Source organism: Bacillus rossius, chromosome 13 (genome assembly GCF_032445375.1).
Source record: "Bacillus rossius redtenbacheri isolate Brsri chromosome 13, Brsri_v3, whole genome shotgun sequence".
In the NCBI taxonomy this organism is placed as follows: domain Eukaryota; kingdom Metazoa; phylum Arthropoda; class Insecta; order Phasmatodea; family Bacillidae; genus Bacillus; species Bacillus rossius.
The window spans coordinates 14,495,847-14,519,690 of record NC_086340.1 but is presented as its reverse complement, the minus strand read 5'-3'; the positions used below and the strand labels follow the sequence as shown (position 1 = coordinate 14,519,690).

The window sequence follows — 23,844 nt, the reverse complement described above, 5'->3', positions numbered from 1 at the left end:
TCTTGGTTCGATACTTGATCAATGCAAAAAAAGTTTATGTAAACATAATTTTAATAAATATAAATGAAAGTCCATAGAGTAACACTTTTTCACACATAAACCAACTTTCAGTAAGACAATATGGACACCATCTTGGAAATTTGTATTTATAGACCTAAAAATTTAGAAATTTTACCTAAATTCATCAAAATAATCACTTGTAAAACTCATGATAGATGCAATAGATTTCCACCCAAATATGATGGATAACAGTAACTGAAGCTTTAAATAAATTTTTAATTTGTTTCCCATTACCTTTCATGGAGTTTAATAATCATTCTCTCTACGAAAAACAACTTTAGACAAAATACCTGCCCAAATAATTAAACATGTACACTATGCCTAACATGGAAGTTAAATTTTTCGATACTTGAAATACGTATCAACCAAGTATTGTTCACTGTGAGCGTTTCGTCCAAGCATCTCCACGAAAAACATTTTTAACTATGTCCAATGACCGGCTTGGACCAGACAACTCCAAACCACGAGACCAATCACGTCCTGAGTATACACTTAACAATACATGATCAATGAAAAGGGAAGAACAATCAATAAAGTAACAATAGAAGAAGTATCCTCCACACTTAAATAACTGAGGGAAGGCAGCTACATACAACAATCACTTGTTTAACTTCCATTTGAATAATTTTGAAAAATAAAGTAATTAAATATAATTAGACTTCAAAAATTTGATGTTTTATTTCTAGTAATAGATTTATAACTAAGACTGATACTCATATACTGCTAACTTTATTGATTGTTCTTCCCTTTTCATTGATCATGTATTGTTAAGTGTATACTCAGGACGTGATTGGTCTCGTGGTTTGGAGTTGTCTGGTCCAAGCCGGTCATTGGACATAGTTAAAAATGTTTTTCGTGGAGATGCTTGGACCAAACGCTCACAGTGAACAATACTTGGTTGATACGTATTTCAAGTATCGAAAAATTTAACTTCCATGTTAGGCATAGTGTAAGTGTTTAATTATTTGGGCAGGTATTTTGTCTAGAGTTGTTTTTCGTAGAGAGAATGATTATTAAACTCCATGAAAGGTAATGGGAAACAAATTAAAAATTTATTTAAAGCTTCAGTTACTGTTATCCATCATATTTGGGTGGAAATCTATTGCATCTATCATGAGTTTTACAAGTGATTATTTTGATGAATTTAGGTAAAATTTCTAAATTTTTAGGTCTATAAATACAAATTTCCAAGATGGTGTCCATATTGTCTTACTGGAAGTTGGTTTATGTGTGAACAAATGTTACTTTATGGACTTTCATTTATATTTATTAAAATTATGTTTACATAAACTTTTTTTGCATTGATCAAGTATCGAACCAAGGACAGATATCAATCTGTTCAATCATTAAATTACAGAATAATTTATTTTTTACGAATTTTAAAAATTATTCCGAATTTCTACCATAAAAATATACTGCTTTTCAAGGTGTCGACCATATGTCAAGCTGGCGGACGCCACAGTAATAATAAAAGATAACTGCACTCTAGCAGGTAGAAATGAAACTAACTTGATGGTAACGCACCCTAGCAAATGGCATGTGTACTACATGACATTAGCGCACCTAGTAAGAAGTATTGAAAACAAAATGGCAGCAACATCCTCTAGCAGGCCATGTGTTTGTTAACTAACGCTCCTGGTATAGAGTACTGATAACAGGATGGCAGGTCTGTCCTGGTACTGGCGATGCTATCATTACTTATTTAATTATAAGGCCGAGTATGTGTGTTATTTTTTATATACCTTATTTAATACTCAATCTGGTAAATGTCTGGGTGGTCCTGTGGTCTAAGGTGTATGTTTTCCAACCTAGAGGCCAGAGCTGTGTTGGTTTGTATCCACAGTGATTCCAATGTATTTTGCATAAAAAAAATTAAATTTAATATGATGATAAGGACCATAATAGCTCTGGTAGGTAATGGAACATCGACCTTGTGTGACGAGACAGAGCGATGCTGGTGCTCTCTACGAACAAACAGCAGACATATATATGTCGGTATCAAAATTGGCTGCCTCCAGCAAGCGAAAACAAGATGGCGAACATGTCAGAACAGAAAAAATTAATGTATTAGAATTCAATATGGTGACAGAAACGAAAATTGCAATGTTCCATAATCCAAGACGATGGCCGTAATTAAAGGTGCAACGGTTATGTCATACACAACTAAGATGGTGGGAGTAACGATAAGTGTAGCATTAGTGAGTGGGGCAATCAATCTCAATATGGTGGATCATAGATACCTGCCGAGGTCAAGGTCATCCAAGTTGGTCGCCGGAAGTGACGTAATCCAAGATGGCAGCCAAATCCCCAGCAGCCATCAGCCAGTGTCCCAGAACAAACATAATACACCTATTACTGCCTATAAACCTAATTTATAAATTGAATTATATGAGACAAATTTGATTAGTAAACAAATTAGCTCATGATGTGCAACATTTGGTAGGAGTAATTGCATGAAAATGGAACAGAAATGACAGTCAACTGTGCTGCGTCTGTGCAGAAGTCTGGGAAATTTAGTAAAGTTGGCAGATACATTTGTAGTAAAATAAAAATGTATATCATTACTTTGGTAATATTGGTGTGCCTGTGAAACTTCATTGTTTCCCAATGGTCTTGGTAGCATGGTGGTAAGGTGTGCCATTGTAAGCATGAGGTACATAGTTAAAATTTACCGAACGAAAAAAAATTATTTTTTTACTTTAATAACCTAATACTGTTATCAACTCAATACTGTTAAGGTTTGTAGGAAATATTTACATACTGGTTGCAATCGTTTAAGCAAAAACAAATACACAACATATACTTAGTGTTATGTGTTTGGAAAAGTTTAAGGTTAATATTTTAGTGTAAAAAATTTATAGTATAACAATTTAGTGAGTTTTAATGAGATGGACAGCAATTTAATATAATTTCTTGTCCAAATCCAGAATCTATTGAACTGTAACTTTTAGTTTGAAAAATATTTCAAAGATAGCACAACTTTCATAATGTTTTTAAGTACCAACGTAAATGTTAGTAAGTATATTTCACGCCATGTTCATACAGACACAATTTTCCTGGCTATTATTTTTGACGTGACTATTCAGATTTACAGGATAGTTTCACAACTAAAAAGTTTACTTTGGTAAACCAATACAATTAGTACATCCCCAGTGTGGCCACCATCTTGACAACTTCAGCTTGTAGCTATAGCAGTTTCTACAAGCATGTGCATTAAGACTTTTCAACCTGTCAGATTTCTGTTTTGTAGTGAGCACTTATTTTATTGCATTTCTGGTGCATACTAAAAATTTACCCTCAACATAGTACAATCTTATTGAAGAGATTTTAAATTTGGTGTCTGAGTTTCGTATTATAAGTTTATTTGCAACATGAAAATTACACATCGCTAAAATACTGAAAGACTCGCTCAAATTTTTTTTAATATTTTATAATTAAGTTTATGAGGTAACTTAATGACTTATTTGTGAATAAGCCAGCATTCTTTTAACAGTTGTTTGTTTTTTAACTCATTTTTGGTATTACTTTTTCAAGTAGCTTTATTATTTTATTTAGTGCAAGACCTTGGTACAACTAGCAATAGATTAGAATAAAATGGATCTAGCACAGACGGTACCAGACAAGTACAGTAGTGTAAGTTGTAACTGAATGCATTATATTTTTTAGGGACCTGAAAATATATACTTTTTAGTGAGAAATCATTTTAAAGTGAGGTACTGTGAAATGAGATTGTATCACATTGTGTTTACATATAACTCTCTGAAAAATACCAAAAAATCTGTCAAGTGAAACAGTGCAAAAGGCAACATGAAATTTTACAAACAGAAATAAGAAACAATGGATTCTTGCAGTCTGTAATTCAGACCTACTTTCATAGTATGCACACTTATTTTTGCACAGTTATATCATTCAACATACTTACATGTGAGTGTTTTAATTATTTTCATTATGACAAAAATCCGAAAAAATATGTGCTTATGAAAAATACAGCAATCATTACCAGTAAATTTATTTATTCATATAATCTAGCGCAGTGGTTCTCAAACTTTTAGAAGTCAGGGTGTATATAAAATCCTACAAATAATTGTAGGCACACCATGTACAAATTTCTGAGAAATATGTTATAATTAAGTCATTCTTGTGTGAATGAGAAATATTAGTCTGATGTATCCTAGCGATTTCTTCCATTTTTGGGTGTATTGAAATGGTATAATAGAGTAACTACTATTATTTTTACCTTTGGAATATTTATTTCTCTGGAATACCATTAGTGCACTGACACACACTCTGAGGACCACTGATCTAGGGTGATAATACTATGTAAACGTGGCAAAAGAAAGCTTGTGATCACAAAAAAAGGTGGAACATTTGTAAGAATGCAAAACCAGGACTCTTACTCTCACAATAATTATTTTGGCATTAAAATTGTGATGCCGACGCGCGCAGCCCACGCCTGCAAGGCACCGCTCCTGATATGTTTCTGCCGGAGGTCAGCCACGGCTCACTTCTTGCGGAATAAGCCGGGCAGGTTGGCAGGCCTGTTGATCACTGGCTTCATCTGGAAGTACTTGGTAACTTTCTGCTTCACGTCCTCCACCCCTTGGCCCACATTAGCCCCCACCAGCGACAGCCCGAGGCTGCCGGACCTGCGCACAACACATTGAAGTGAAAGTAGAGCTTTACTGTTGTGCAAAGAGTAGAGGCAAGACTATTTGGTAAATAACGATAAAACTGAAATAAACAAAAAAAAGTAAGTCGATCTCCGCGGAGCACCAGAATGGAAGTTAATACACCAATCCCTGACTTAGCGCGTCTTCAAATTGCGCGAATTCATTTAGCGCTATGTTAATTTTACTGTCCTAGTCTTGAATAGCACGTCTGTAAATTACAGTTAGCACGAAATTGCCACAGGCAAAAGAAAAGAAGGGTCTGGCATGACACCACTAAGTTTAATTCAACTCGGTAAACAACAGCTATACCATGGCATACAGTTAGCTATACGATGTGGGAATACGCTATCGGCTGTAGTACAAACGTCAGCTATGGCAAGTTCAGTTGCGACTATTGAGTGTATAGAACCAATGTTTTTATGTTCGCACGTATGCCGCCGGGACGTACCGTTGTTGTCGGCCACAGACCGGGCCGTGATGAACTTCAGTCCAGCCAGTGGCAGGGAACTCGCATGCACTAATAATTGAAATGGAAGTCAATGTTTCACATTGTTATGTATATATATATTTTTCCGGTTTAGGGTTAGTTTCAGTTCTTAAGAATTAGTTCTCGGTTTTAGGTTAACCTCCGCACAGTTCCCAGTCATACCAAAGATACAGAATGTATGTCCTAATAAATAGTGTTTTTATTTGTTAAATATAACTCCGCTTCATAATCTGATCACACACGTCACCTAGCCTTTCGGTAGCACGGTTGCTTCATTTCTAACTACACTAGAGTCCCGTTATAGCGAGGTGTCACGGTTCCGGGTTTGATCCTCGCTATAACCGAATTCGACAGATTTTGGCCCCCAAAAAATAAAAATTAACAGAAAATAGCATAAATATTGTGTTTGAACCTGTATAATTAGAAAATAACAGGTTTTATTAACGAAATCTTAATTTCTGTGAGCAGATGTGTGAATTCTCTTTAAAACGATACCCCACAAGTACGGATGTGATCACAGACTGCGTCAAAATAACCAGAATACCCTACCCTACCATGCCACGTAAGTATAGCATCTCAGACCGCAATTGATTACTCGACTTGGCCCGCGGCCGACGCAGCATTGTCCTGCTATCTATTGTCGATGCGGGCGTCTGCTGGCGGCCATGTTGGTTCTGGATGTTGCTAACAGGTGGCGCTAGTGTAGCGCGACGATTTAATTCCTTACAAAAAAAAACAGGAGTGCGGCAACGCACGTACGCCTCAAACGAAATAGTCGCTGTAAAACTATACTTTTTTCATTTAAAGAAACCTGTAAACCTTTTTAGAAAATAAATTTGGGATTAAACTCAAACCAGCAGATACCCCAACAACTGACCGAAACAAAACAAGAAAACTGTCCTAGCGATTCGGAAATAAATATGGTAGTGCCTACTATTTGTCAGAGTAAAATAAATAACGTGACGTGTTTGTAAACGTGTCACGACAAATAATTCCAAACAAGTTTATAAATAATTGTGTATTATTAACGCGATCAATTAGCAACAAGTATAAAGACGGCTCTAACTTTTTTGCCCTAACATAGTTACAAACAATGTTATTATTAGTTAATGAAAATGTCCCAACATATTAATTAAGAGCATTTATATTTTTAAAAAAAGTGCACATTGTTATGTTTAATGGTGGGAAAAAATAGATTTTGTCTATTTTCTAAATAATAAGAAATGCGTACAAGTATAAATGTATATTCAAAGGCTTGGTTTATTCGAGTTGAGCATACCGTGGCCTTGAAGCCAAGCGGAAGTTTGATAAAAGAAAGGAAAGGACGGGATTCTATTTTTAAAGCCACGCACTTAGGTGGCGACTGCAAGGCTGAAGAATGTGACAGGTGTCAACGGCAAGATGTCTAGTGGCGAGCGAGAGGGGTGGAGATAAAGCAGACAAATAACCAAAGGGCGCTTCACGCGTTCACGCCGTAAATTCCTCAAAAATACCTCGTTATAGCCGTGTTCTCGCTATTACCGTGCTCGCTATAACGGGATTCTACTGTAGCTCGTTGGAGCAACACTGTACCGACTGCGACCCAGCAATATCTAGTAATACATATTAACAACGTTGTTTCGCTTGATCAGTATTAACTTTAAGGCTTACCAGTAAAAAATTGCTAAAGAAAAAATGTTAGCATTTGTTCACAAGAAATTAAATAAATTATAAAAACAAATAAAAAACTAATACGGTAGTAGCAACACACCAACGCAGTAGTCAGTTATTTACCTTTGTGTGTATTATAATGGACAGGGGATGTAACCCCTAAATTAACAGAGGTCTGTTTAAAGAGTATATTAATAATTGATTTGTTGATTATAAGTGGTATAAGGCTGCAAAATAGTAGCAAATACCTACAGTTAGTGAGTATCTGACAAAATGGTAGTTTATTTTTAAGATAAGTTTTAAAAGTATATTAAGCCTGTGTTACTTTTCCAATGGTCTACTTTCAGTTAAAATGATCATCCCACTTTCCTGGTGAAAAAGAGAACCAAGAAATGGTTGGGGGGAGGGGGGTGTTGAAATCCGGCACAAAGACCTCTTTTATTTACGTTAATGTAAACAAAATTAATTTTATAAAATACCTAGGTATCTCAGTTATTTGTTCAGTGCTATATACCTATTGTTTTTTTTTTTGCCCAGCAGGATTTTTAATCCAATATATATCTGATTCATACCTGGGTCCCTCATTAAATTAAAACACAGTTAAAACATTAAATAATTACTGCTCACTATGCTTCGTAACTATGGACCTATCTATATGAACGTGGTCTATAACCTACCTACTATGATTTTATATTATAAAACTGAATTTACCCCTTTTTAATTACCATAGGGATGGAATTTTAGAATTATATATAGTCTGTCATTCTCCGGCCCATATTATATATGTATATATACATACGCGCATACACTATCTATATCATGTTGATCCATTGCTGTATGAGAGGAGGACAAAATGACAAACACACTTTCGCATTTATAATATTAGCAGGGAAGTAGGGATATTGATATTTCCGTAGTCAAACAAATCCATGAGCGGGGGCTTACCTGTCACTGGTGTGGTGTGTTTCGACTCTGGACTCTGCTCCTTTTATCATGGCCACCACCGTGTCGTGATGCGCCAGCAAGGACTGGCTGCTGATTGGCTCCAAGTACCTGGAACACCATTAGAAACTGACTCTGTGCAAGAACCATAAACTGCTTTAACTCAAGTTAGTTTTACATACAGTAAATCCTGTAAGGAAAAAAACCCACATCATAAATTCTCCCTTGCAGTTAATTAATATTTCCCACTCCCTTGAATTTAATCATTTAATCCATGTGTATATTCATCTCGCTTTTAATATTTTAAATATACTATCATTTTTAGTGTAAAACATTTAAAATACACAGTCATTCACAAAAATACAATAAAATCAATTTTTTTTAGCTAAAGTTTAACTTCCACAAAATGGCTACGCTCTACTAGCACCGAAAGTGTGAAGGTATTTTCTATTTTGAATTTAAGCTGCAATCAATTGGAGCTGGAAAAATTAGCATCAATTTTTTTCCAAAACCAGCAACTGTTATTTTTATAAATTAGCATCTATTAGTGTGAAATTAGCATTGTAAATGCAACTTATTTAAAAATTAAAACTTATATTATACATGTTGATTAACTAAATATTCACATATAAAAATGCCTACAAATAACTCTCTAGTTGTTTTGTAAAATAAAATTAAAGTTTTTTTATGCCTTCCTAGATTAAAACCACAATAATGATTAAACTTATTATTTTACTTTAAAAACTGGCATTGCAATATGCTAGGAAACATTCAGTTGCAGGTTTAGTTCATAGAATAATTCACAAATCAATTGGATTCATTGGTTTGGGGTATATGTTGATCTTTGTCAGAATGCATGTAAAGTGGCTACAATTCAGAGAAATGGCAATATCACAAAGTATGGTAAAAAAAAACCTAGTGTAGAGAACAATAACCAGAAACTCACCACATAAGTTAAGTGTAAAATTTGGGGGAACACCAAGTAACAGTAGTATTGCTGCGGTTTACTTCATACTCCCGCTAAAGCAAAATGCAAGAAAGTGCAGCCCGTTTTGTTTTCATTTTACTAGCATACACTTTTCATCTGTTGGATGAGAAAATCTGCTAGAATAATGGTTGATAAGTTTTTTTATTAATTTCTGATAAGAGATATGTCCTAGACAAACAGAAAGTATGAACATATGATGAGTCAGGTAAATAAAAGTCTACACGTAGGGTTGTTTCTTTCTAAGTATAAGATATAATTTATGTACAACAATTTTTCAAAACTATAGAATTATATGTAGCAGTAATATTTTATATTTAACAAGTGAATGACATTTTTAACTAATTTAGCTGAAATAAAGCTTTTTTTTTTTTTTTTGAAAATTAGCTAAAATAGCAGTTATTTTCGAAATAGGCAAAATAAAATATAGGACAATCCTCCAAGCAGGTTTGGCTGATTTAATAGTTTAAAACAAGTGATTTTTATAAAAAAAAAATTGTTTTTAAATAGAATAAATTTATTTATTTTTTAATGAGAAATTTAATGTCACACTAATAACAAAAGTTTGCTGATAAACGTTTATTATGATTTACAGGAACAACAATTATATGCTAATCAAAATCTTATCATTTAAATCATCTAAATAAATTGTAAATTTAAAAAATTAAATTAATTAGTGAATAGTATTAACCAATTTGCATCCACTCACTTTAATGTTAGACATACCATGGAATCCATAAACTTTTTTATATATTACTATTATTAAAGTTAATTTCTATTTTCATTATATTTTTATTCTTTAAATAAAAATTTAAAAATAGTTTAAGTTTCACGATAATATACCTTTGTTATAACAATACTATCTACTCTGAGGGGTTATTTTCATTCTAAAGGGATTTTTTTTTTTTTCAAGTTTTTCTGGCAGATTAGCCATTTTGCGTACCAGTATGCCTATGGTGTTATCGGCCAGAAAAACAGCTGCGTACTAGTACGCTTGTAGATGCAAATGGGTTAAAAGTATAAAAAAAGAGAAAATAAATAAATTGATTACTATTCTATGGGAAATCCCCATTCTATGGAGATTCCTCCTCTTCCCGTGGTTAAACAATCATGGGACCCCCGGGGGGGAGCGACCGAGCCGTGCGTACCTCAGGCCGGGCAGCAGCACGGTGCTGACAGTCTGCTTGGAGAGGGAACAGCACACCGCGGAGGAGAACGCCTCGATCAGCGCCACGGCCAGGTCCAGCCGGCGGGTCTGGTTCGACAGCTGCAGCGCGTACGCCGACATGGCGGCCAGCTGCGGCAGGACGACTGCAACATCGACCACCCAGGCTGTGCGGGAACCAACCACCGAGCAGGTCCCACGTGCCGCAGGGAAATGAATGCCCGAGCGATTCCGTCGCAACATGCGGCGACTAGCTAAACAAGATTTTATGGTTATATTTTTGGTCCGATTTAGTTTTTAAAACGGAGGATTTACGTGTTACTGTTTTTATTTTCTTAAAAGCGATTTTGTAATACTTACTCCGCCAAATTAGCGGTAAAACTTATATGCTACATTTTTTTACGATAAAATAATTTGTATTAAATTATTCCCTACCAAATACATTCAGAACAATACAAATAAACTAGCGAGCGTTTGTGGTTTAAAAGTGATTCGATAAGAACTGCACAATAAAACAAATTAAATATTTATAATCCATGCACTTTGGTGCAATTTTTTCGTCCTGAAATAACGACATTCTTTGAATTTGGAACACTAAAAGAACTGGCCTCTATAAAAGCTTTCGATTTGTTTACCTCTGTTTGCGATGTCTGGAACATTTTCCTTCTAGTGACAGAAGGTATCTCTCTGGCCCAAGTAATTTTCAAGTATTAAAAAATTTAAGTGATTGCTTCCTGGTTTCAAAAATTATCAAAAAAAAATTCAGTCATCGAGTAAAAATCCTCTTAATTAAGAGTGTTATAAAGGTACACACTTATTACTTCCAAGTATTGAATTTCTGGAGACTTTCACTGTTATATTTTTTTCAAAAAAGTATTGAATCGGTTATTGTATCTGTGAAAGAAATGTGTCGGTGCTTGGATTGGTTATTGCCCATCACTGCACGGAAGGAGAGGCTGGCGCCGGGAACAATACGGCACCTTCCTCCCGGAACCACGTCTCGCAGCTGGAGACGATGCGGCCCATGGTGACGACGAGCTGCACCAGCATGGCGTGGTCGTCCCTCGTGGCGGGATCCGCGAGGAAGCTCTGCAGCTGCATGTACGTCTTGTCCTGCACCTGCCGACACGCCATCCAGCCTCGTCAGTCCCCCACAGACATCCTCACATGTCGGAAAGAAGTACCCGGTGAGGTAGAAAAACCATCACGGGACGGTTTGGAAAACGTTGCCCGAGGGTCAGCACTGCCGGGCCCTCACGCCGTCGGAGTCTTCAAAGGCTAAATGGGAAAGGTTAGTCTGGGTATGGCTTGTGGTGTGGAAAGAAAATGCAACTGGGCATGAAAGAACTCTGTAGGTTCTGGAGCAACCGGAGCCAGTGGAGTATCCGAGGGGGCTGGCCCTATGGGACCCGTTTTCCCGGGTCTCTCCTGCATCCCTGACTGTAACATTTACCATACCTACTTATGGGTAGGGACACCTGTATTTCGCGAATACATTTCGTGTCCAGGTATTTCACAAAATACTGTAGCTTTTCACCTGTGATTATTGGCTGAGGTCGGGGAGAGGTGTCGTCCCGCTCTTGACGGGGCCAATGAGAATGTGGTCACCGAACTGCTGCACCCTCACAATTTGCCATGACTCTTAGAAAAAGCTACAGTGTTTTGTTAAATACCTTGACATGAAATGAAATAGCGAAATACAGGTGTCCCTACTTATGGGCTAACAAGCCCGCATGTGCGTGAAACTTCTAGGCAGTATTGTAGGACGATCCTTTGTTGATAATGGGACTCCCTACTAAGGTTTTCTCTACCGGCCCAAGTCGCACGGTGAGGACTCGCACCGGCAGTTGGTGGCTCTGATCGCTTAGAGCATGACAGAGGGGAAGGGCGAATGCAGCGAGCGGCACAACAGTTCCGGTGCTAGTCTGGACAGCTGGTAGAGGTTGGATGCACCTCGGCCAGATAACGGGCTCTCTCGAGTTTTATGAGGGGTTCCTTGCGATACCTCCTCTGAGTCAACCACAAGTTAGCAGAACGGTTGGCATTGATGCTGGGAAGGAGTTTCTCAAGTCTCTCTGTAGCTCCTCCTCAAACACATGCAAGTTGCGATGAAATGGCGTATCCATTTCCCTGCAGCTCTAAGGAGGTAGTGTTGGTTGAACCAGCCCTTAAGGGGCCCGCCTACCTGGGCACACATACAGTGTGCAGAGCTTCAGGAAAAACAACGCGATTTCAAAACTACTCAAGATATCCGAGTGGGGCCTATTTACGAATAGCATTTAAGAGTTCGCTGAGGACCGAAAAGTACTTTTAATTTCGGATTAAGTTTTTAAACTGTATTTTTAGAAGCGTTAAAATGCCTAAAACGCGTGTTTTCAGAGTAATTTTTAGGCATAAAACAATCAGTACAGATTCTTGAAAGCACTTAAGGGGCTTGCATAACACCTTTATCTTCATTTCTCAGCCATATAATGTTACGGTCACCGCTCAAATTTCACAGTTATCCTGTGACGACGAGACAAATGCGCGCCAGTTCAGAGCCTTGCGCTTAGAGGCTATACCGCGCTGGAAGCACCAGCGAGCGTCGCGCTTATCACCCCGCCTCACTAACACACATACACCCCTGACGAGGCGGGCCCCTTAACGGGAGTGCATTCCAGTAAATCCAGCACGTTGAACTACTGCTGCTCTTCTGCTGAAAATCTGACCCATAGCGTCCGATGTCCTCCAAGGCGTCTACAAATATCAAATTATCTTGTAACTTATTTGGGTGATTGCCAAAATAAGGTACCTAAACTATATATGGTTTGAAAAAAAAAAATTATTATATTTTATACACCTGAAAAGATTCTTAAATATTCCCCTGGTTGCACCAAATTCAGTACAATAAGTGGTCAAGATTGATACATTAAATTGAATTAATAAAATGTAAATAGAATTTTGGGGCTGTCCACGGAGTGGACTCTACTGTCCACTGAGTGGACAAATTTAACCTTACCATTGATTTTGGTACTTTTTTTAGTGCGTGGTTATGTACACAGAGTCTGTACTTCTTGATAATTTTTCCAGTTAAAACTCGTAACATAGTTCTCTCTTTTTTTTTTTTTTTAAGATTTCTCAGTTTTAAAACTGTCTTTTATTTGGTCACGGATAACTTCAGCAAAAAAACTTTCTTTTTAACTTCGTCTGAATTAGTGTTGTTATTACTAAATAACTTTTCCACTCTCTTCCTAGGGGTTAGAGTATCTGCATTAGGTTGTAATGAATCTCGTATTCTCTTTATTCTTTTTTTTGTATCTTTCAAGTTTTCTTCGTAGTCTCTCATTGTTCTTTTCCAACTTCCGTTTTTCTTCTTACATTTTCTTCCTGTTTTTCCTTGAACACTTTTTTCCACATTCAACTCTGCAACATCTGCAACTTACAGCATCTGAAACTTCTGGTGGCGTTTCAGGAGAATTAATTCAGTTTCTTTCGCTTTTTTTTTTCTCTCTTTTCGTTGATGTCGTTTCCGATCTCTCCATTCTTTCCTGACTGATCGTTCATCCCTTTCACTCATATTCAAAATTATTTTTTTCCTCATGTGGTATCTTTCCCTTTCTTTAGCTTTTTTTTCTTCATACTTTCTTGGGTTGTTAGTTAACCTTTCTCATGCTGACCTTTTTCTGTTCCCTTCATTTTTTGATCTTATCAACGAAATTTGAAGTTTTCTTTTTTATGGGAGCCATTATTCTGCAAGATAAATACAAAATCTATCAGAACGTTTATTGGGCTCTGTTGTAATGATAAAACATCTGAAAGAGTAAAATTAATGCATTTTTTTAATGAGGATAGACAGACCACAGCCGTGCTGCATGAACATTTGTCAAAGCAGAAAATAATCAATTCAGCAGATTGCAAGGTAAATTATTATTAACATTTAAGGTATTACAAAATTATGTACCTGTGAGAATATTTAAATTGTCAAATATTTTTCTACACAGTATACTGGATCTAATGAATGTAACAAACACATTACTTGGTGCAGCTGTATGGTAATTTTCATAATTAATGTATAAATTTCATCAATGTCCGCAGTTCTGGTACTCGAAATAGCACTAACACTTCCATACAGTTCTCATTAATTCAACTCTGGAAATATTTCACTACGTGTACAATGATATCCCCTCTGTAGCCTGTGAATTCCACGGAGGGGACGTCCACGGAGGGGACAGAAACTGTACTTTTGTTTTCTAGTCTAATTTTTAAGGTTAGAATATCACTGCATTCATAAAAGAAATTTATACGTAGTACTTTTTATCTATTCATCTATTAGAAGTGACAGATATCATTTCTCACCTTCAAAAAGTTGTACACAGAGTGGACTAAGCGATCTTGACCAACCGTTAAATCACATGGATCAACTAATGTAACTACCAATAAATCACCAATCATCCACTTATGACTTGATAGAAAACAAGATAGATTCTTTTCCCTCCTTTTTTGTAGGGTTCAGTGGCCAGTGCTGCACCCTGGAGGTTTATATTGAAACTATTTTGTATGTCCACACAAAGGACCCATTTCCTGGGGACAATTAATAAACATTAATCTTACTTGAAAATTCAAATCTTTGCAGTCCAGCAATTTTATGATTTCTTTTTTAATCTTCGGACATTACAATTTAAATAATTAATATTAAATAACATAAAATTATATTGTTGTGGATAATTAAAATGTTATCAAACTGTACTTGGGGACAGTCCACGGAGGGGACATTTAGCACTTTCTTGGTCTCACATCTTAAAACAAAAACATTTATTTAAAAAATAATATAAATAATAGGCTTCTATTACATTCAAGCATATATCTTATTGTAAAAATTACTATTAATACAAATTTATAATATTTTTAAGGCCTAGGGACATGCTTTAGGTACCTTATTTTGGCAAACACCCATTTATATATAAGTGTGCCTTATATACAAATATGTGGTGTACTGGGAATGAAAACCTTGTATCTGAGAAATTACACACGTCACAAATTATGTGTGGTTTTCTGACTTAATATAATTGCTTAGCATGTTTTTTTTTTTTCCTCCATTACACTTGGTAAAATTTTGCACATTTGACCTTGGACTTGGCTACTTAAGATTTCCTAAAATGTACCCCTAAAGGAAAGTATTTTAGTCTGCATGAAGCACAGGCAAAGCCGGTTACTTCAAGTAGTGTATATTCATAGTCTTTGAACATTGCTGGACATAAATTCAAAGGGTGGCAGGGAATGTTAAAATAAACAAATTATTGTTAATGAACATATGTCCACAAATACACATTTGCAAAGTTTCATGAAGACGTCTAGAATTAGCCACATACAGTAGCAACCAGCAGTCTGATATGCAAAAAATTACAGAGTTCATTACACTCACTTTACTTTTTGAGCAATATTCAGATGAAAATGCTAGAAACTTATCTCACCTCCTTCACAGTAGTGCTGGTGATAAGGGAGCCAAATGCAGGAATGGTAGCTGTCCTGACTGATCTGAAAATTTAAAAAAAAGAAAAAAAAGTTAGTATTAGATGAAGAAAATCTATTTCCACTATGTTATAATTACTATATTTGCAACAGATAAAGATTTGCCAGTGCAAGAATGATGAGAGACTCGTAAACACAATAGGGATGCTCACGCAACATTGCAAGATGAGTTGAACAAGAAGTCTTGTAAATCAGCTTTGTTTCTTACCAAAAATTAAGTACTCTTTACTCGCAATAAAGTCAATAATGTACTTACTGATAATATAAAGAGTTCTGATACATGATTTTATGCAGGTAAGCACAAGTTGTTGCCAACTGAAAAAACCTTAAGCAGATAAAGAAACAGGCAATCCTGAAAAACAGTACAAACATATAGTTGAAATAACATATTTACTCGATTCTAAGACATTCCTTTTTTGATCCTCGGTTTCTTTAAAAGAAAATGTTTACTTACAAATATAAAATTCATTTCAAAGGAAGTTATTAATATATAGTAGAACCTTGATTAACCGAGGTAATGGGGGGAAAGGTCAGCACGGATAAGCGAAAAATGGCGGATAATTAAATTAAAAAATTTTTAGGCAATACAATACAGCAAAATTTCATAAGTAATTTTTACAAAACAAATTTAACAAGTGTTACTGACACTGATTATTATTTTTTTCAAAATATATATGAATTTTATTTACAATTTGTAATGCATACCTAAGTACGTGAAATTAAACGAATAACTTGCCTGGACTAGTATTTCTTTTCAAGGGCAATTCTAGTCCATTTATTTGTCCGTTCGTTTCTACGTTTAGTAGGTAGTTTTTGTTTTACTCCTATTTTGTCCCTTCCCTAATGAATTACACTTTGTGGACTTGGTCCCTCCCCCCCCCCCCCCCCTTCAAAAAAAATAGTTTAATTTTTAATTGAGAACCTTGTTAACCAAAATGCCCAGTTAACGGGTCACGGATAATTTAGGTATATGTATAAAAAAATAATGGCAATACTAATACATTGAAACTCCTAAGTAGTTTACTAACCAAACAGCATTGCACAGCAAATTTTGTGCAAAGGCTGTACAAATCGAAACTTCATTCAATTAGCAGCTTCAATCTTACATAAGGAGAGGTTTTGTTTTTTTGAGATATTAAATCATCTGTCTCTTTCTGCATCAAACAGGAGTCTTGTCTACTAATAATACTTATTAAAAGTGTCAGTGAGATTGCCTGAAAATGTAACAAATCATCATTATTGTAAGCTGCATATTATTTTCAAAACTTAAATAAACAGGTGCATATTAGAATAGAATAAATGTGGAAAATGTATGATGCACCCCATTTAGTAAGGATCTTATAATCAACAAAATTATCTACTATCCAATTTTATCTTCTACTGAAATTCTAGAACATTGAACACACCTGTATAAAAATTTAACAAAATTATTTACCCAAGGACTACTGCTCTGTATTATAAATCTGTACTTAATGCAATAAATGTGTTCAGCTAGGTTTATGTAACAAGTATTATTAAATAAAAACCTAATCAATTCAGTAAATTGCAGTAAAAAGTACAGTTAACGATGGATGGGAGAGACTGCATGCCAAATTTACACAGCACACAACACAATTTGTGGTTTCCTACACTGAACAGCTTATTTCACTAATGCAACTGCTAGAAATGTGTACCTGTGTCTACCAAACTATAGAGTTTTGAAGTGCCTGGTATTCACGGAAAATGTTTTTTTGTTTTCCCGATTATTTGCAAGGTGGAAGTTGGACCTGTAACTGAATAGCGTAAAAAACGTGACAGGAAACATGCAGCAGTTGGGGCATGAAAATATACAGACGGACAGGCTACTGCAACGAAAACTCAACACACAGAACACCGTATAGACTCTACACGGGCCATTCGCAAGATGGATGCCATCCAGGTTGCCTCTCTCTGCTTTGTTCAAGAAAACTGTGGAAAAGAAAACAACCGTATTTACCCGAATCTAAGACGACCCCCAAACTACAGTCTCATGTTTTCAGGGGGGAAAAAAAAATATTGTATTAAACACATGCCAACAAATTAGATATAAAATTGAAAATGTGAATGTTACAAAGGATTTCAACCACCACTTTTGAAATACTGTTAACAGTTTATGTACAAACAGAAATAAATACCTATATGGCTGGTACTGTAACTGTTGGAAACTGTTAAGAGTTTCATTATGCTGATGCATGTTTTTGTACAAGAAACTAGTCTATAAGATGGGCGCCATCTTGTGCTATAGAACATTCCAAAAACATCGGTCGTAACATGTGCAGCCAATAACTACTGCACAACCCAAAAACATTGACCCCCAAAATAGGTATGTTTACCTAAAAATCAGTGCATCTGAATCTAAGGCGACCCCTTTGTTTTAAATTATAAATTAAGGTAAAAAAATGTTGTCTTAGAATCGGGTATATACGGTGTTGATTGTTGGTGGGTGCATCCAGCCTAGTTAACATTATTAAATCTTTGCATACTTTCAAAATTGTATGTTGTGCATTTAAAATAACCACCATATTACGAGAGGCTTACGTACACAGGATTTTAAAAAATCTAATCCCGGCCCCCCTGGTCCTCACGCCTCGGGAGTTTGTCCCCTCTGCCCCTCCCCATCGTCGGCCCTGGTACGAAGGCCAACGTCGAACCGCCTCCGTCCCGCGCGCTCACATGTCGGGGTCGCTGGCGAGGGTGACCAGCGCCGGGGCGACCCGCGACGACACCAGCGCTTCCGGGAGGCCAGCGACGGCGGTCGCGAAGAGCGACGCGGCCGCGGCGCGCACGGGGGCTCGGGGGTGGACCACGGCGTCCCACAGGGCCGACAGGGCGGCGTCCTGCAGGGCCGCCACCTCGCACAGGCCCCGCACCGTCGCCTCCAGGCAGCCGGGGGGAGCCCCGCACACGGGCAGGGCGCTCACGAACCTCTTCAGCAGGCACCCCACCTCCTCGCACGCTTCCGCGTCCTGCCACCACACCCCGAAGCCAGTCGTCGGTCAAAATACACCTCATTTTCTGGATTCTCCATGTGAACATTTCCAACCGACTCTTGAGGCACACAGAAATATATTAAAAATAAGTTAGAATCCATTGTGTAACTTTTTAAGGAAAAAATTAAAGCAGCCAATGTTGCTTGTTCTTGTTAGGATCACCAGATAGCAGCACAAGGCTTGCTCATGCGAGGTATTTCGGCAATGACACTGAAACATTGCAAATAGTAACATATTTATTAAGTGGTATCATAGAAATACCACTGTGAAACAAAGGGTTAAAAAAACAGATACTCGTGAAAAATTATAATTTAATCTGTACAGGTGTCACCACATCTTTTTTAATTTATCTGTTCATTGATCCGCAGGCATCTACTACACCAATTTTTCATGATGATAAGGCTATGCTCGAACACTGTGGTGCAACGCCATAGTTAATATTGTTTATTTTTTTTTTAAATTTTGAAACTTATATTTATTTGGGTTTGTGAAGTAGATACAAAGGTAATCTTTGTGGTATTAACTTTATTTTTTGAACTTTGAAACTTATATTTGGATAAGTGGAGTAGATTGGAGGTAACTCTTGTGATTCAAACTCGAGATTTGGATTAGAAGAGACTGGAATGTGACCAATCCATCACTAATTTTGAACTTTGGAAACAAAAAATTTCCTTTGGTCAGTTTATGATTTTTTTTTTTTTTTTAATTTATGAAAAATCCCTCAAAATGGGATGAATCCATGAAGGCAACACTGCGGTGGAGTGAAACGATGTTAGACAAAAGTATGTACTTATGAAATATAAAAAGTTCTATATCTGTTTATATCATGGGCGGCTCTAGGAAGCCTTTTCATGGGGAGGGGACGAAGCTATCATACAAAGACAGATGTAGCTGCAAAATACAAAGTATTAAATAAGGCAGAGATTGCCTTGGAATATTTTCAAATGTCTTGTCTCAAATGCTGAACTTCAACACTTTCATACAACTTTTGACTAAAGAAAGTTTCATATACAAATTTAAGTAAGTACCGTGTTTTCTCGCATAATCGTCGCACATTTTATTCTAAAATCAAGTTTGAAAAGTAGGAGTGCAACGATTATGCGGAAAAAATTTTTTGTTAGGTAAAGTTATAAAAGCAAAATCCAATCATGGAAAGTACGTTTATTTAAAAAAAAGGTGGAGTATACAAGGACACGCCAAACAATTTATATTAATAATATAATAATTCATTAAACAAAAACCTTTCTTCAACTTTAAATAGAAAAACCAAACTGTAACGCGAACGCAAGCCACTTGAATTTGTGACGTGAACCAACGCGTAACTATTGCCGTAGTACACATTTACCACGAAAGAATGCGGGCCATTAAATGTCATTAACTCTGTTCTCAACAGAGAGCGCGTGTTGTATGCAATCAGCGAGATATCAATATTCGACTACGTGCGCGCGCTCTATACGGGAAGCAACATAACCAAACATGAATGATGCCAACTAGCGCTGGCTACATGTTCATAAGCGGTACACCGTGGCGACGCAGACAATCAGATAAAGGAAATAAGGAAATAACGAAATAACGTTTAAAAACGTCTTTAAAAGAAAATTTCCACATCAGACAACTTCGTATTTCCGTTAATTAAATAAGTGGTAATGTCCGAATAAATATTACATTTCTACTTTAAAATACATTGTTATACGGAAAAGATATCTACACCGGTACACCACGGCAACATTTAAAAAGTCTTTAAAAGAAAATTTACACGTCATACAACTTCGTATTTCTGTTAATTAAATAAGTAAGTGGTAATTTCCGAAAAAAAATCTTAAGATTTCTACTTTAAAATACATCGTTTTATACGGAAAATATACCTACACAAAGCGCTCGGTATCTAATAGCGGGACCAAAAACATCATGCGACGTTTACGTGAGAAGTTTTTTTATCCAAATTTTGACGGCCAAAAATATAAGTGCGACGATTATGTGTGTGCGATGATTATGCAATAAAAGAGGGTAAACATAAATATAGCCTTCAAATAACATTTTGGACAAGCTATAGCCTTTAATCCCTCCCTCCTTCCCTTCCTTTGGAGCCTCGCTTAGTTAAAATTCTGTGTTACAGGATTGCTTACCCGTCTTACAGCCAAGATGCCCACGATGTAGACAGGAATTATTGTAAGCGACGGCCAGCTGTTCCGACTTTCAGACAAAGCCTTCTCCAGCTCTTGCAACCGATGAACAAAAACTGGCTTCAACTGCGGAAACACAATATCAAACCATTACTACTGACAAGATTTTATGGTTTTATTTTCAAGTCAATTTTTTTTTAAAAAAAAGGAGATTTTAGCATTATTATTTATATTAATTCTGTTTAATGGTGTATTATTTAGAAAATATTAAACTAAAATATTTCTTAACACTTATTTCATAAAAATAGTACTATTTTGACTGACACATGATGCACTTATAAAATAATTTGTAATAAGCATGTCTCAGAAAAAACTCAGAAAAATAAAAATAAATTTGCATATTTTTGAGTATTTGAAAAATTTAACGATTAATGTAAAATATGTAACTTATAATAGATGGAAGATCAATAAAACATGATTTTAACTTTTTCCTTTTAGTTTATACATTTTGATACAAAAGTCGTGCTAAATAATTACATTCAATGAATTTTCAATAATATAAAAATAACATATATGTGGTTAGTTAGCTTTGGTCAAATAACTGATTGATTTCATGTGTTTAATTACATTTCGGCCATCATTCAAAGAACTAAATGGTTAGGGACAAAATCATTGGCGAAGTGCGATAAAACCGAAATATGTAACACCAACATCAATGTTCATCAGGCAACTGAGATGAACACACATGGATGGTGGAATGTTCAACAAGAAACTATTGCCAACTGCTGGAGAAAGTCTGGCATTGTAAACTGTAATGCTGAAGAGCTCACTGCAACTTCATCAGACCAGGATGCAATCCACACTACAGCAGTTTGATGCTGTTTCATTCACAGATTATGTCTCTGTGTATAATGAAATAGAAAGAACACTAGCGTTGACTGACAGCAACATCATTAGTGAAGTAATTCGATCACAGTCATCAAAAGCTGAATCAGATGATGATTCTAACTGTGAGGAACCGCCTGTGACAGCTACGGAAGCTATTCTGAGCTTGCAAAAACTGAACAAATTCATCTCTAAACACAAAAAAATTTCAGAAGATATCAGAAAATCTTTCTATGACATAGAACATTTTGTTCAACAGAGCATCATTTAAACTCAAAAACAAACAGAAATTACATGTTTTTTTTTTTTTTTTTTTTAATAATAATAAACTTAAGTTATGCAAGAACACCAATATTTAAACTGAATTCAGATGTTCTCCAAATGATAATGTTGTATCTCATAACACTATTTTTTTTATTTATTTTATGATTTTTCTCTTTGTAATGATATGTATGTATTTTTCAGTACTAAGTACAAAAATGTCAGGTCCCTGTAAGTACTTAGTAATGAGATTCTACTGTACTTCATCTTACTGTTGGATGGAGTTTGCCATGATCGTAACTAGACATTTTGTAATTGGTTTGAAGCTATTTAAAAATTGTAGAATTTCTTACTTAACAACTGATTCAAATACTACATTCACTACATCAATATGTACAGTAAAACATTAATCAACCAGCACTCGTTAAAACAAAACTATGTGAGTATCAAATAAACAGACAGACAATTAAAATTGTCCATGGATTACTTTTACACCCAACTGCATAAAGTTGAAATTGATTGTACTTATGATGGTGGAATATCTTAATATTATTTACTTTTAAAGCATTTTAATTACATTTTAGTCCCAAGCCCGCTGTGAAATCACTTGTTTATAAAGAGACTTCTGATATCCATCTATTTGGTTATCTGTCAACAAGCCTTGGTCTGGAATTTGATGGTTAATCAAAGTTTGACTGTACAGAATGGGGCAAAAGGTATGTATCGGTTTTGAATGGCTATTAAAAAAATGAAACAACCTACAAAAATGAGGCTCATTTTATTGTAATCAGTATACAACCCCATTTTTTTTTTTAATCAAGTCATGAAAATTACACAAGAAGATGGTGGCTATCAGCAGCAATAAATAGATTATGGCAATTTTTGAAACTCTCAAGACTGCTTTTCGGTAAATTTAGAGAGGTATAGCGGTGATTTCTTCTGAATTCGCATCTTCAGTTCTTCCAAGGTGAGAGGACGACGTTTGAAACCCTTTTCCTTGAGGTAACCCCACAGGTGGAAGTCACAAACGCTCAAATCCAAGGAGGTTCTCAAACATCGTCCTCACACCTTGGAAGAATAAAGATGCGAATTCAGGAGGAAATCAAAATATTAAATATTAAAAATATTAATATTAAAGCGGCCAAAGAGTTCCAAAATCACCTTCATCAATGCATAGCTGCTTATGGCCACCATCTTTCTGACGTGGTCTTCAGAAATTGATTAAAAAAAAATGTATACTGATTCCAATAAAATAAACCTACCAATTTATTCAATATCCCTTCAATACATACCTTTGCCCCACCCTGAACTTACTTCTAAGTGTATTATATGTTAAAACAAAATGTGTAATAGTAGTATCAAGATTTCAATTAAAAAGGTTTTACATACCCGCTTCTTCAAAAATGTTTTCCCAAAACCTGCACTCAGGTGCCTGAAAAACTTTATGAACGTGGTGACCACTAGCTCATTACCGACTTGCACAGCCTTCAGGACGTCCAACATTTTGGGGATTCTGGAATTTCCACAACCGGATAAATGCATTTGTACCAACCCATAGTATTTTGGTTATTTAAGTGGGAAAAGAAAGAGTAATTGGAATAAACACTTGTTACACAAAATTCATGACATACAGTAAACTCCCGGTATATCGCGCCCCGATTGATCGCGGAATCGGGTATATCGCGGGTCAAACCATGTCCCCCAATCAGAAATGAATAATAATAATGGAATAAATGGTTGACAGCTGATTAGGATAATTTTGCGTCGTAACTCACAAACTAAGCATCGGGCAGAAAAAAGCCTAGGCGTAGAAAATGTCCGCAGTGAAATTCTAAACAAGATATCTCCATACATTATTCCTCTATCTTGTAGGGTTTTCAAACTATGGTCCAATCCAGCCCAGAGTTATTTTCTGAAACACTAGTTTTTAACGTCGCTTTATCTCACAAATGAAGCATCGGACAGGGCACCCGATAAAGCCCACCGTCCAGCGACATCATCCAACGTGACTCGGCTGGGGATTGATGTTGGATAGGCTTGGATGACGGCAAGCGCTGGGTGAGGAGAGGCGCCGCGGCTGGGAGGGGAGAGGCGAGCAGA

At 36.1% G+C, this 23,844-nt stretch overlaps 1 protein-coding gene and 1 long non-coding RNA gene across 3 annotated transcripts in view; one reads left to right on the top strand and one right to left on the bottom strand.

The window, feature by feature from the left end:
- LOC134538261 (uncharacterized) overlaps positions 1-20,843 on the top strand; it is a 54,070-nt gene extending 33,227 nt beyond the window's left edge. The window contains exons 2-3 of the long non-coding RNA XR_010076115.1: positions 10,910-11,250; positions 20,592-20,843. This is a non-coding gene — a long non-coding RNA (uncharacterized LOC134538261). The remainder of the gene's footprint in view (positions 1-10,909; positions 11,251-20,591) is intronic.
- The window catches only part of LOC134538259 (RAB11-binding protein RELCH homolog), a 57,497-nt gene that overhangs the window by 2,709 nt on the left and 30,944 nt on the right, over positions 1-23,844 (bottom strand). Inside the window, exons 14-21 of one of the 2 annotated variants that reach the window (XR_010076114.1) lie at positions 23,134-23,257; positions 20,602-20,724; positions 18,159-18,451; positions 15,410-15,473; positions 10,940-11,078; positions 9,943-10,105; positions 7,813-7,920; positions 2,301-4,706 (exon numbers count right to left, since the gene is read on the bottom strand). Coding sequence is in view for 1 of the 2 variants with exons in the window: in XM_063379410.1 (XP_063235480.1) it covers positions 4,562-4,706; positions 7,813-7,920; positions 9,943-10,105; positions 10,940-11,078; positions 15,410-15,473; positions 18,159-18,451; positions 20,602-20,724; positions 23,134-23,257 (1,159 nt within the window). In the remaining variant the exon portion in view is untranslated. Of the gene's footprint in view, positions 1-296; positions 4,707-7,812; positions 7,921-9,942; positions 10,106-10,939; positions 11,079-15,409; positions 15,474-18,158; positions 18,452-20,601; positions 20,725-23,133; positions 23,258-23,844 lie in introns of those variants that run through there. The other variant, XM_063379410.1, reaches the window with a different exon arrangement.